This window comes from Halichoerus grypus, chromosome 11, assembly GCF_964656455.1.
Source record: "Halichoerus grypus chromosome 11, mHalGry1.hap1.1, whole genome shotgun sequence".
NCBI classification, from domain to species: Eukaryota; Metazoa; Chordata; class Mammalia; order Carnivora; family Phocidae; genus Halichoerus; species Halichoerus grypus.
The window spans coordinates 45,165,930-45,178,774 of NC_135722.1; the positions used below are offsets into that span (position 1 = coordinate 45,165,930).

At 39.3% G+C, this 12,845-nt stretch overlaps 1 protein-coding gene across 7 annotated transcripts; it reads left to right on the forward strand.

Moving 5' to 3' along the window:
- Positions 1-1,549: 1,549 nt before the first annotated feature.
- ZBED5 (zinc finger BED-type containing 5) lies at positions 1,550-7,294 on the forward strand. 7 transcript variants are annotated; one of them, XM_078058399.1, is made up of 3 exons: positions 1,550-2,009; positions 3,807-3,921; positions 4,965-7,294. In XM_078058399.1, exon 3 carries the CDS (start codon positions 5,137-5,139, stop codon positions 7,219-7,221), a length of 2,085 nt encoding a protein of 694 aa, XP_077914525.1. In that variant the 5' UTR covers positions 1,550-2,009; positions 3,807-3,921; positions 4,965-5,136; the 3' UTR covers positions 7,222-7,294. The 7 variants fall into 7 exon arrangements, with proteins under 7 accessions (XP_077914525.1, XP_077914528.1, XP_035971120.1 ...); XM_078058402.1 differs by having other exon boundaries at positions 4,996-7,294; XM_036115227.2 differs by lacking the exon at positions 1,550-2,009 and adding an exon at positions 2,016-2,235.
- The last annotated feature ends 5,551 nt before the right edge of the window (positions 7,295-12,845 follow it).

The following is a 12,845-nucleotide window of genomic DNA, read 5'->3' on the forward strand; positions in this document are numbered from 1 at the left end:
GGCTGTAGTTCCCACAACCAGCATTGCACTTAACCTAAGCTCTGCTACCAATTAAATTTGGGAACTTGAGCAAGTTATCATCAATCTGCTCAATTTCCCTGTCTGTAAAATAGGAACAATCATCTGGTAGGGTTGTTGTGTGTGAAGAGTAAATGAGTTAATACCTTAAAAATTGTGTAGAACAGCTCCTGGCTTGTACTATGTGCTCAGTAAATGTTAGCTATTATCATTATTGGTCTGAGTTCTACATTGTCTATTTATATTCTAATCTGTCTCATCGACAACATTACATGATAATTTATTGATTAAGCAATTACAGAAAAAATTCTTATGTTTCAAGTCCTTAATTATCAGACTCTTCAGTTGTTTAAGACCTAGGTTAAGTCCTAGAGTTTACTTGAACTTGTTTAAACGCTGTTTTTCCCATCATCTGAATGTTTCAGATTTTCTCAGTTTGTGAAGATGCAAACCAGATGTGTGAAGATTAAATTGAGAACTATATGTAAAAGTTTATTCCGAAATATAAAACATATGAAAATACGGGATATTATTCCAATGTCATTATCAAGCTAGACAGCTCCTGCAATGACAAAAGGAAATTCTTTGCTCTTCAAGTAGACCTGCAGCCCCCTTCCCAAAAATTATTCCCACCTTTGTGGTTAAAGTTCAAATGAAACTTGAAATTTTGATTATTTGATTTCACAGGAATAATTTTTTAAAAATAATGAAGACATATGGATAGCCTACTATAGGGCAAAAATCTGAAGATAAGTTGAATTGGCTTAAAAATATTTAGGACCAAATGGTGGTGTCTTCTATTATCAGTCCAAGGAAATCATCTATACCGTCCTCCTGAAGATTGTGTTAAGGTGTAGGCTTCTTTTTACGCCTAAGAGATTTATTCACATATGCAAGAAACGTGTTTAAGAAAAACAGAAGCTGCCCTTGCTTTTGACCACAAGCTGAGGATTTTGTCATTGGATGCAGTGCCTGAAAACATGATCCAGTGTTCATGTAGCTATTTTCACGGGGCCTGGAAAGGCTAAAATATTACAAACAATGGGACCCACTGTTTAATGCTACTCGTACTTTAACAAATTACTCCTAGACGTGTATATATTTTAAGGGGCCAGTTTGGAAAACCCGGCTCCTGGTCTCCACGACGGGTTGCCAAGAGGGAAATACACAGGCCCGCAACCTCTGCTGTGCTTTTTCCTAAGAGGGGAGGGGCGTGGGAGAGCACCAGGCTTAAAGCAGCCGAATGCCGCAGCTAGCAAACGGTGTAGTCCAGCGGGCTGGCCTGCGGGTGCAGGCGGAGGGTGCCTCTTGTGAGAGGTGTCAAGACAGCAAGCGGACTCTCCCTGTGACACAGCGGAGACGCCGCTATCCCTACACACTCCTACACCGCGGCCCCGACCGCATCTGGGATCACCCGAGAGCTCTGGCAGGAGGCTCAGCTCTCCGCCGGGCCCCTGACACAGCATCGTCGGGAGGGGCGAGGAAAGGAGAGGGCGTCTCCTGCCCCACTCCGGAGGGAAAACAAGGGAAAGAGGAGGCGGTTGCGTAACCTGAGCCTGGGGTGCGGCTCGGGAAACAAAGAGGTCGTGAAAGCAGCCGCAGCCGAGGCTCTGCGCGCTCCTTGAGGTAACTGCGAATCCACACAAATCACCGCCGCCTGGGCAGAACGCCAGTGCTATGAGCGTGCAGATTCCTGGAGTCCAGTCCAGACCCACGGGACGACAAGCTCTGTCTGGCAGTACCCAGGAACCTGCATTCTAAACAAGCATCCGGGCTAACAGGAACCCAGGGAAGTTTGAAAATAATCGCTTCACGTCTAGCACCAGCTGAAAAGGCCCGCTCGCCGGAATCCAGCACCTCGGCGGCCGCTGGGCCGCGCAACAACCGAGCTTGGTCCTTTCCTTTGGTCCCGCCCCGCTGCTCAGCGTGGATTGGTGGCGGAGAGCAACTCTGGAGCTGATTGGGCGGCAGAGGAGCCGCTCGTGGAGACTGTAAGTTCGGCTGCTCCAGAGTGCTAAATTTATCTTCAGAGGAGCGACCGCGCCAGCCGCGAACCGGATCTCTCTGGAGGTGGCATAGGCGGTATCCCTGAGCTGAGAGCATCACCCTGTCCCCGAATCCCTCTTCCCTCTGTTTTGTTTTTCATTCCCCCCTCCCTCCTTCCCCTCTTCCAGTCCGCGACGACTGGCTCTTGACCCTGTTCAGGCCTCGGTGAAGGTGAGGACCAGAGCCGCCACGGCGGCTGAGCGGTGCGCTCTGAAATGGCCGCTGCCTTGAGCTGTTTAAAATGGCGGCCGCAGGCTCTGCTGGGGACCGCGGCGCTGCTCTGCAGCCCAGCCGCAGCAAGGACCGATCTCCATCACTGATGGAGGTGACGTAGAGAGATAGTGTTGGGTGCTGAGGAGACTGCCCGGGGACGCGAGAGAAGAGTTTTGGAGGCGAGGGTGGGCGAGCCCCCAGATGTGGCGGTCTGCTGGCAGCGCGCACCTGTGACAAGGAGGGATAGCTGGCCCAGGCAGCACATCGAAGTGACCGTTTAAAGAAGCATGTAGGTGCTGGAAGGGGCAACCGCACCCACCTTTGCCTAGACTTCCTGACTGGACTGCACTCTAACCCGGCCCTCCTGCCCCTGAGTGTATTCACAGCTGGAACCGCCCGAAGGTGGGGGTGAAGGGATGGTGTTACCTGTCAGTTTAACCCAGAGAAGAGACAAAGGAACAGGGTTACTCCACCCCCCCCACTCCCCCACCCCGCCAGCCTTTTCGGATTAATGGAATAGAAGCTTGACTCTCTAGGGAGTCCAGACTCCTTGTCCTCGAGAGATTCGGGAAAGCACCTCTAGAAGAGGTGGGGATGAGGCCTTACTTCGGGAAAACAAAGCTTCCTACTCCATTGTGTCCTCCTCGGGTAGCCAGGGAAAGGGATCCTAACCCTAACCAGCAGCTCCACGAAGTTCTCTGTTGCTAAATTAAAATCGGGATTGTGGAAACGAGAATCTACGGCTCTTTTGCTCCCAATAATGGAGTAGGGCTTTTTGCTGCTGCCCGTTTGAGACCCTCGACTTATTGGCAGTTGTAATCCCTTTCTCTCTGTGCCGCCCGTTAGTGCTTGAGAAATTTAGAGTATTCAGGAACACACAAGGAATGGCTAGATGCGTGGGCTCTGCAGCCCCAACTTTTTGGGTTCTGTTCTTAGTTCTTCACTTACAAGATGTGTTGTTAGCAGATGACTTCTCTGTTTATTAGTTCATCTCTTACGGTTATTAACAGTCCCTGACTCTCACGTTTGTTTTGAGGATTAAATGAGATAATCTGTATGAGGGATCTAGCAGTTACAAGCATAGTAAACAATGATTATTCAATAAACATTAGTAACCTAACTTAGGAAATTGGTTGAGGGGACAAAAATGGTTATAGCAAAAATGCATATTTCATATAACACTTCCCTGTATAGTTCTATTTTAGATTACTTTTAATGTTTCGTTTTAGAGACATTAAAATGTGGCCACTTTTAAAAGTTAGGTTTAGTTTTTGAAACTTTTACGTGTGTTTCTATGAAGTCAGTGGTTGGGAAAGTGTTTCAAAACAATGAAATAACAAGGGTATTAAGTGAGCGAAAACATTTAGCATTTTTACTATGCTAGGCATCTTCTGTTTCAGTTCACTGCATTGCAGTGAAGAATCACTTGCACTGCCTGGATCTAAAATAAACTGTAATGAAGGATCATCTTAGGGGTTTATGGTTAGTTCTGCTTTTGCAGTATCTAATTTTAATTTTTCTCATTCTAGGCTTTTGGTTACTCCCTTTCCACCCCATCCCTTAATTTTATTCTTTTGAAGAATCTGCATTTCAAGCTGCCAAGGTGGAGAGTGTGATTGCAGAAGGGAGTACTCTTCATTTCAGGTATCTTACCATCTAGCTATTAATAAGGAAAACCATTTTGCTTTAGGATGTAACATGAAAATCCAAAGCTTACTCTGTAGCCAAATCATAAAGTTTAAATCAAAAGCAGATACATTTGGACAGACCTAAATATGTATGCCTTAACTTGCAAAGTTAGTAGTAGTCTTTAAAGATCTTAAAATTTGCATTACCCTTTTAATTATGATTTTAAAAACTATATGAGGAATAAACCTATTAAAATGAGAGTTTATGTTTTTTTAGGTCCTGGTTAAGTCTTCACCTATAGTATAATGGAATGCAGAGTAATCAGTGAAATATACATTACTTTCAGTGGGTCTTAATTTGGATGATATAAATATTTATGTGATTTTAATTCCAGAGAAATAGTAGCTAACTTTTGGTCTACATTTTATTTTTCAGTGTTAGCACAGTATTTAGGATACAGAATTCTGTGTCTTGCAGAACTTTGAACTATGTTTGTGTGTCTTTAATATAGCTTATCAAAATAGTCACTAGTCCTGGTAGGAGGCTTCAGATGTATAATATTATCAACAGTGAATGTATCTAATGGCAGTAGGCATCAGAAAACTAAAAGAGATTCCAAGATACTATATACCATGAGAAGGGGTTGGTAAATTATGGCCCATGCTGTCTGTTTTTGTAAATAGAGATTTACTGGAACACAGCTATGTCCATTCTTTTTGCATTATCTGTGTCTGCTACCATGCTGCAACTATAGAGTTGAATAGTTGCAACAGAGACCATATGCCCCATAAAATCAGAAATATTTACTATATTGCTCTTTACAGAAAAAGTCTGCCAACCCCTGCCATGGAACATATTCCTCAAGGTCCCTTCCTTAAAAATATACTTATCAACTCTTCATTATTTCTTAGCCCAGTGGTTCCCAAATTGTGTTTTATAGAACATTAATATTCTCTATGTTAATAAGTGTTCTGAGGAAAAGATCAATGCTAACAATAGTTTTCTTTATAGTTTATTTTAAAATATTAAGTTTAAGACTACTAAACTCATTTCTATAGCTTTATTTTTATGTGATAATCTACGTTTAAGAAAAGGTGTGCCATACCTGAGAGCACCAGGAAGTCGAATGAGAAATCACCTGATACACGAACGTGTGATGTTCCATCTGCGCATTGATGCATAGGCAGCATTTACAAATTAACTGATGTGTTGCTCTATATCATCTCTTTGATGATTGCTCATCTTCTGTGTATCCTGTCATATAATTTCAACACATTTGTGATACTCAATGTTTATTCTAAATTAACCATGTTTTGTACTACAAACACATTGCCTATGGATCTGTTGCTGAAACAAGGAAGTCTTAAACAAGAAGTAGAATCTTTTTGTTATCAAATTGTGTCTGAATCAAATGATCAAAAGGTTGGAATATTACAAAGCGAGGATGAACAGCTGCAGCCTTCAGTTTCTAAAAGATCAGAAGGTGAGCTTTCCAGGGTCAAATTTATGTCCAGTTCCAACAAAATAACAACATTTAGTAAGAAACCAAAAAGAAGAAAATATGATGAAAGTTATTTGTCTTTTGGATTTACTTACTTTGGAAATAGAGATGCACCTCATGCTCAGTGTGTGTTATGTAAGAAAATTTTATCAAATAGTTCTTTGGCCCCTAGTAAGCTTCGAAGACATTTGGAAACTAAACACGCTGCCTATAAAGACAAAGACATAAGCTTTTTCAAGCAACATCTTGATTCACCTGAAAATAACAAACCTCCAACACCTAAAATTGTCAATACAGATAATGAAAGTGCTACAGAGGCATCATACAATGTAAGTTACCATATAGCCCTGAGTGGAGAGGCTCATACTATTGGAGAATTGCTTATCAAGCCTTGTGCAAAAGATGTTGTGATGCGAATGTTTGACGAACAATATAGTAAAAAAATAGATGCAGTACAACTATCAAATAGTACTGTTGCACGTCGAATTAAGGATCTTGCTGCTGACATTGAAGAAGAGCTTGTTTGTAGACTGAAAATTTGTGATGGGTTTTCACTGCAACTAGATGAATCAGCTGATGTTTCAGGACTTGCTGTGCTGCTTGTGTTTGTTCGTTATAGGTTTAATAAATCTATTGAGGAAGACCTACTCTTATGTGAATCTTTGCAAAGTAATGCTACTGGTGAAGAAATTTTCAACTGCATCAACAGTTTTATGCAGAAACATGAAATTGAATGGGAAAAATGTGTCGATGTTTGTAGTGATGCTTCTAGGGCAATGGACGGGAAAATTGCTGAGGCTGTCACCTTGATAAAATATGTGGCTCCCGAAAGCACCAGTAGTCACTGCCTATTATATAGACATGCACTAGCAGTTAAAATAATGCCTACAACTCTGAAAAATGTGCTAGATCAGGCAGTACAAATCATCAATTACATTAAAGCTCGACCACATCAATCCAGGCTACTAAAAATTTTATGTGAGGAAATGGGTGCTCAGCACACAGCACTTCTTCTGAATACAGAAGTGAGGTGGCTTTCCCGAGGTAAAGTTCTTGTAAGACTTTTTGAGCTTCGTCGTGAACTATTGGTTTTCATGGATTCTGCTTTTCGACTGTCTGACTGTTTAACAAATTCATCTTGGCTGCTAAGACTTGCATATCTTGCAGATATTTTTACTAAATTAAATGAGGTTAATCTATCAATGCAAGGGAAAAATGTAACAGTTTTTACAGTATTTGATAAAATGTCATCATTGTTAAGAAAATTGGAATTTTGGGCTTCATCTGTAGAAGAAGAAAACTTTGATTGTTTTCCTACACTCAGTGACTTTTTGACTGAAATTAATTCTACAGTTGATAAAGATATTTGTAGTGCCATTGTGCAGCATCTAAGGGGTTTGCGCTCTACTCTGTTAAAATATTTTCCTGTAACAAATGACAATAACACTTGGGTTAGAAATCCATTTACAGTAACTGTTAAACCAGCCTCATTAGTAGCACGGGACTATGAGAGCCTGATTGATTTAACATCTGATTCTCAAGTGAAACAAAATTTCAGTGAACTTTCACTAAATGATTTTTGGAGTAGCCTAATTCAAGAGTACCCAAGCATTGCAAGACGTGCGGTTCGTGTACTTCTTCCTTTTGCTACAATGCATCTGTGTGAAACAGGATTTTCATATTATGCTGCAACAAAAACGAAATATAGGAAAAGACTTGATGCTGCACCTCATATGCGGATTCGACTTAGCAACATTACACCTAATATTAAGCGGATATGTGATAAAAAGACACAAAAACACTGTTCTCATTAAAATTAGAGGGTTTTTGCATGTCTCTTGATAACCAAATATAAGATGAAAATAAAAGATGATTTCATCTCTGGTATTTTGGGGTTTTAAATAAAATGATTCATATTTTTTATACTTCTTAGATTTTAAGAAAGCTAAAGAATCAGAAGTTTTAAGCATTTATTAATTAGTAGTATTTCTTCTTCACATTGTAATTTCAAAGAGTTCCATGGTCATAACTGTGGGAAATGTTGATCCACAAGATAAAACCCCAGTTCCTTAGCATAATGTATCTCTTTAGGATCCAATCACTATGAATTTTTCTAGTCCTGCCTACCCTGCAGCTCTCCAATCACATGGAATGCCTTGCCATTCCCTAAATACAGCGTTGGTGGTATAGTGGTGAGCATAGCTGCCTTCCTAAATACATTACACTGTTTCATGCTTTCAGGTTTCAAAAAATATTCCTTCCCCTTGTTTCCTGACAAACTCCTATTTGCTTTTCAATAGTTTGACCTAATTTATCTTTGGTACTTTGATTCTCTATGTCTTTCTGTTTTGGCCCTATTTTTTGTGCCTGTCTCAACTATGATCTGCTTGGTGGCCTCATGATTCCCAGTGTTACTGGACTAAGCTCTTACAAGGTCTTATTCAGCTCTGTGTCTCCATTGCCTAGCAAAAGGCCTTACTAAAGTAAAATTCCCAGTAAAGGAAAAAATTTTGGTGAATCAAAAAATGGAATAGGATATGGTAGTTTATATTTGTATATCTGCATGTGTAGAGAATGTTAGTTACCCTTTGTGGTTTTGGCTCAATTATTTTACCTAGAATTCAGTGTGGTGATTAGGCAGAAATCACTAAATAATGTCACAGCTTTGATCCAAATTGAACTATTGGGGGAGAGGGAAGTATGAAGAATGTTACCAGGTATTTTCATTGTTTCTCAGTTCCTATGTAGAGTATTGTAAATTCCATATACTATAGACTAATGAGGTTTTACTGTACTTGAAGATGATTAGACTTGAAACCCCTGTCAGTTTATCCTTAGAGTTCTATGAAGGAGGTCTGACTTTCCTGTCCCTAGGATCTCTTCCTGCATCACATCACATATCACAGGCCACCAGCTCAATGTCACATATTTTATGTTACTCCTATATAGGTAGCCATTATTTATTTAATCTCACTTACTCAAACCTAGTTCCCATTTTGGGGAGTAGAAGGATTCTCACTAAGGCAGAATGTGGTAGCATGACTACACTGGGGGACTTGCTCCACTGCTTAATTAGCTATTTAATGTTGGGCAGTTTGAGCCTTCCTGCACCTCAGTTTTCTCATCTGTAAAATTATGCCTTCTTTGAGGGTTATTAATAAGATTAAATGACTACCTATCTAAAATTCCTAACAGTTGGTGATAGGAAAAGATATACAACATATATTAGTTCTCTTCCATATCCAGCCATGTCCCATTTAAACTTTACTTCCACATTAACTTCTAGTCTGGGTTTTTGTTCTCTGGAGACTAACAGCCCTCCAGTCCATAGGGCCTGACCTAATCTAAGGCAGCAAGATTAAGCATTTCTAGCCCAGGTTTTGTCACATTATTAATCACCTATTTTATCTTACTAGATGCTTGTATGTTACCAATAATTTTTACAGCAATCCTATGGGATTAAGTAATTTTTGAATTTGCCTAAGGTCACACATTAAGTAGCAGAATGTAATTTAAAATGTGGGGTCCCTGACTGGTACAGTCAATACAGCATGCAACTCTTGATCTCAAGGTCCATGAGTTCAAGCCCCACACTGGGTGCAGAGCTTACTTAAGAAAACAAAGAACAGGTCTTTCCCATAGATGGTACTTTTTGTGGGCATTGCCTTTCAAACCTTTATTAAGAGCATCAAACAGTGACTTAGGAGTATAAAACTCCCTACTAAAATCTGGACATTTGTTTAAAATCCTATATTTTCTTCTCTAGAGTCACCTAAAATTAGCTGTCTACTTCAAAATATGACTGCTTGCTTTAATATAAAACTATGTAAAAATAGGGATTAAATTGCCATCAAGGAAAATTAATTCTCAAAAAAGATTCATCATAATTGCTCATACATGCAGTAATTTTTGTCAACTAATCCTAGAATTAAATCTACCCTAATTTGAGAGGCATATACAATGCCATAATGTCCGTGTCTGGCTGATACTTCAAGTCTGATAATGAGACTCATGTGATTACTGAACCTGAGCCCTTAAGTTATTTGTCCAGGGTATCACCCTCTTGAGATGTAAGACCTCTCTTTTCCAATTCTTTACTTGTAACCTCCTCCTCTGAGAGTCTAGATCCTTGCATTAAACCCAAATCTGTTGACTGGGACCCTGCAATCTGATAATAGATCACTTTATTGCCAACACTACCCAACTTGGTTCTTGATGCCAACTTCTCATCTGTTCTGTAACCTCTCAGACTAAGCTATGGATACCATGTATGGCTAGTGAGAGTGGACTTCTAGCACCTGAAGGTGGACCTGGGACCTGCTGGATGATAGGCAAATCTAGTTCCAGACAGCAACTTCTATATTACCCAAACCTACTGTACGTACCATGACTGAATCCCAAAACAGAAGATTCTTTTCTTTTATGTTTAAACCCTACCTACCCTTCAGACTTTGCCTTTCTTAAATAAAAGCCAAGCAAAGTCTTGAGCACTGGCAGTACTCCCCAAGACTCCACATACTGAGGCTCTTTCTGGAGCTAGAGGGAAGCCTCTTACAAACCCTTTCACCCAAAAGAGGAAACAACTCTTGAAGAGATGGGTGGCATTCTTCATAATGGCAGGGATTTGGGGACTGAAAAAACTCTTACGGCATCCTCAAATGACAGCTACCCTTTCTGCCTGTGCATGAAACAGTTCACCTAATGTATCTAACCCAAAAGGACTTTTCCACTTGGAATTTAAAGTAACTGAAACTGTGGGGCGCCTAGCTGGCTCAGTCGGTAGAACATGTGACTCTCAATCTTGGGGTCATGAGTTTGAGCTCCACATTGGGCATAGAGTTTACTTAAAAATTAATAGAAATGAAAATTAAAGTAATTGAAATTGCCTTGATTTCTTAATGAGGATTGTTTCCTAGTACCACACATACATAAATACACTGATTGTAATTTCTTGTATCTAGGACTTCTTTAGGATCATTCATAGAACTTAGTAAGTTTCTAATCATACAAAAAGTACTCAGTGAATTGAATTCCGTACCTTAAAAGGTGAAGTATTAAGGTGAAATACAGTTTATACTGTAACATTATAAAAATTAGCTTTCAAGTTCTTAGCCTGCCTTAAACATATAAAGCAATAACTATTCTTTGCCTCTCAAAGACTTCAGAAGTGGCATTTTGTAAATAAGCTCCCATGTTTCCTTAAACATGCAGTTTTACTCCCAAAAATATAATTTACCTACAACTCTTGAAAGAATCCATCAGAAGTGTAAATCTAGGTGCCTCTGGAATTTACTCACGTTCAGTACTTGCTTTCATTTTTTAAAGTTGATATAACTGCACTGTTAATTAGTACAATGGAAAGAATTCTGAAGCAGGTGTCAAGAGACTTGTGTTCTGCGACTAATTAACTGGCTTAGATAAGTTCATCCTCCTCTGTAGTCCTTAGTTTCTTGACTTAGTTAAACTAAAATGAGCTCTAAAGTTCTTGTCATATAAGATCCAAATTTAAACCTAAATAAAGATTAGGGTGATGATAAAGATTTTCTCAGTTATTTGGAATTTTTTTTTTTTTCCTAGAAGCCAAGCTTTTCAATGAGTATTTTACCATAATACTTTCTACCAACCAAAAGACAAAATTTATAAATTGCCCCACCATGGATACTTAACTGGGGAAGGAATGAAGTGCTTTTTTTGGAAGGGAGGTATACTTTGAAATTGAGAAAACATTGGAAGAATTAAAATACGCTTGGTTATGACTGTATTGGAATCCAGTATAGATTAAATAATAAAGTGTCAGGCAGGCTGCAGTAGAAATTGTTGACTCTATCCCCAGCATCTATTTTCCTCTCCCAAACTATCAATTTTCTTTCAGGTATCCATTTTTTTCCTTATATAATCCATGTACTTAAGCAACAGCCGACTCCACTCCAATAGTGGAGTGAACCTACTTTGCCTAAGATGGAAGCTTTCAAACATTTTTTTTGACCCTAATTCACAATAAGAAGCAGATTTTACACTATAATCCAGATGTGTATATGTGAGCACCAAAGTTTCATAAAATAATACTCCTCATATGTGCAATGCAATCTCAAATCTATTTAATTTTTTAAATGATGTTTAGGACCCAAAGATTAATTTCATGATGCATTCTTGGATCATGATCCGCCATTTGAAACACACTGGTGAGTGTAATGCCATTGCACTTATAAAAATTGTTCAGAAATCTGGATCTAAGTGTATTAAGGCATAGTATTACTCTGACCACAGGAACTGGTCCAGAGTATTATGTGACCCAGTATAGGCTAGTGAAAAGCAAGGGCAGATTGTTTACTATAGGGGCTTTCAGAAAAGATGTTTCCTCACTTAAAGGTCCTGTGTACTTGGGAGACCTGGAATTGCTGCATCTCTCTAGCCTAAGGATAAAGCCAACACATAGAGGAGGGCAGAGCCAAAAACTTAGAAATTAAACCAGAGGCCTGACTGAACCATACTTGATCACTATCCTGCCTGTAATTTTTTGTTACGTAGGCCAATAAATGCCCTTTATTAAGATAGCTTACATTGGATTTTCTATTACCATTGGCGAAATCGTCATAACATAGTAGTCTAAAGGGAAAGCAATATAAAACTAGAATTTATTGGTCAGCTTAACCACAATGATGAGATGAGTGCCATCCCAAACAGATAGCCTGATCTCTGGTTACTTAGTCATCCACTATAGTTTTATCATTCAGAATTCTGCCACAGGTAATATTTTATAGACCAGAAACAAAATCGTTGCATATATTGACGTTATTAGGTATCATCGAGTGCCATTTATTTCTCTTAGTGGGACAACCTGATAAATGTATTTTGCTTACTAGCTAAGGTTCGGCTAGTTGTGAATCAGGTATATGATTCAAATTAGAAATTAACCTTGAGAACAAACTTATTTTTTCTTTAACTTGCTGGAGACCCTGGTAAATACAGTGTGATATTTTTTTTTAAGTTTAATAAGTCATATTCTTTATTGGGGCAATAATCAGGCAGAAATAGTATGAGTAGTCCTTCTTAAAGGTCACTTTCTGTCGAAGTTTGTAAACAAAGTTCCCTAAGGGATTGTTTTAACTTCTTGGAAGAATTAGTTGTTGACCAGGTAAAATTGGTCACATAGCAGTTAGCATGGCTTTCTTGACAAATCCCTTTGAGCAAAACAAACCTTTCCCCGAAACAAGCTGAGATTTCAGGTTTAAGGTGGTGACCTAAGCGCCTACCTTTGACTCTACCTTCCTAGAACTCCATAGACATGCCGAAAGAAATATCAAAACTTGGACTAGATCCATAGTAACACAAAAGGGCGTAAAGATGTCATTTACTCTCAAAGAATTTACATTCTAGCGGGAAAAACTTAAGTGCTGTGAAGAAAATAAAAACAGGTTAATGTCAGAGTAAAGAAGAC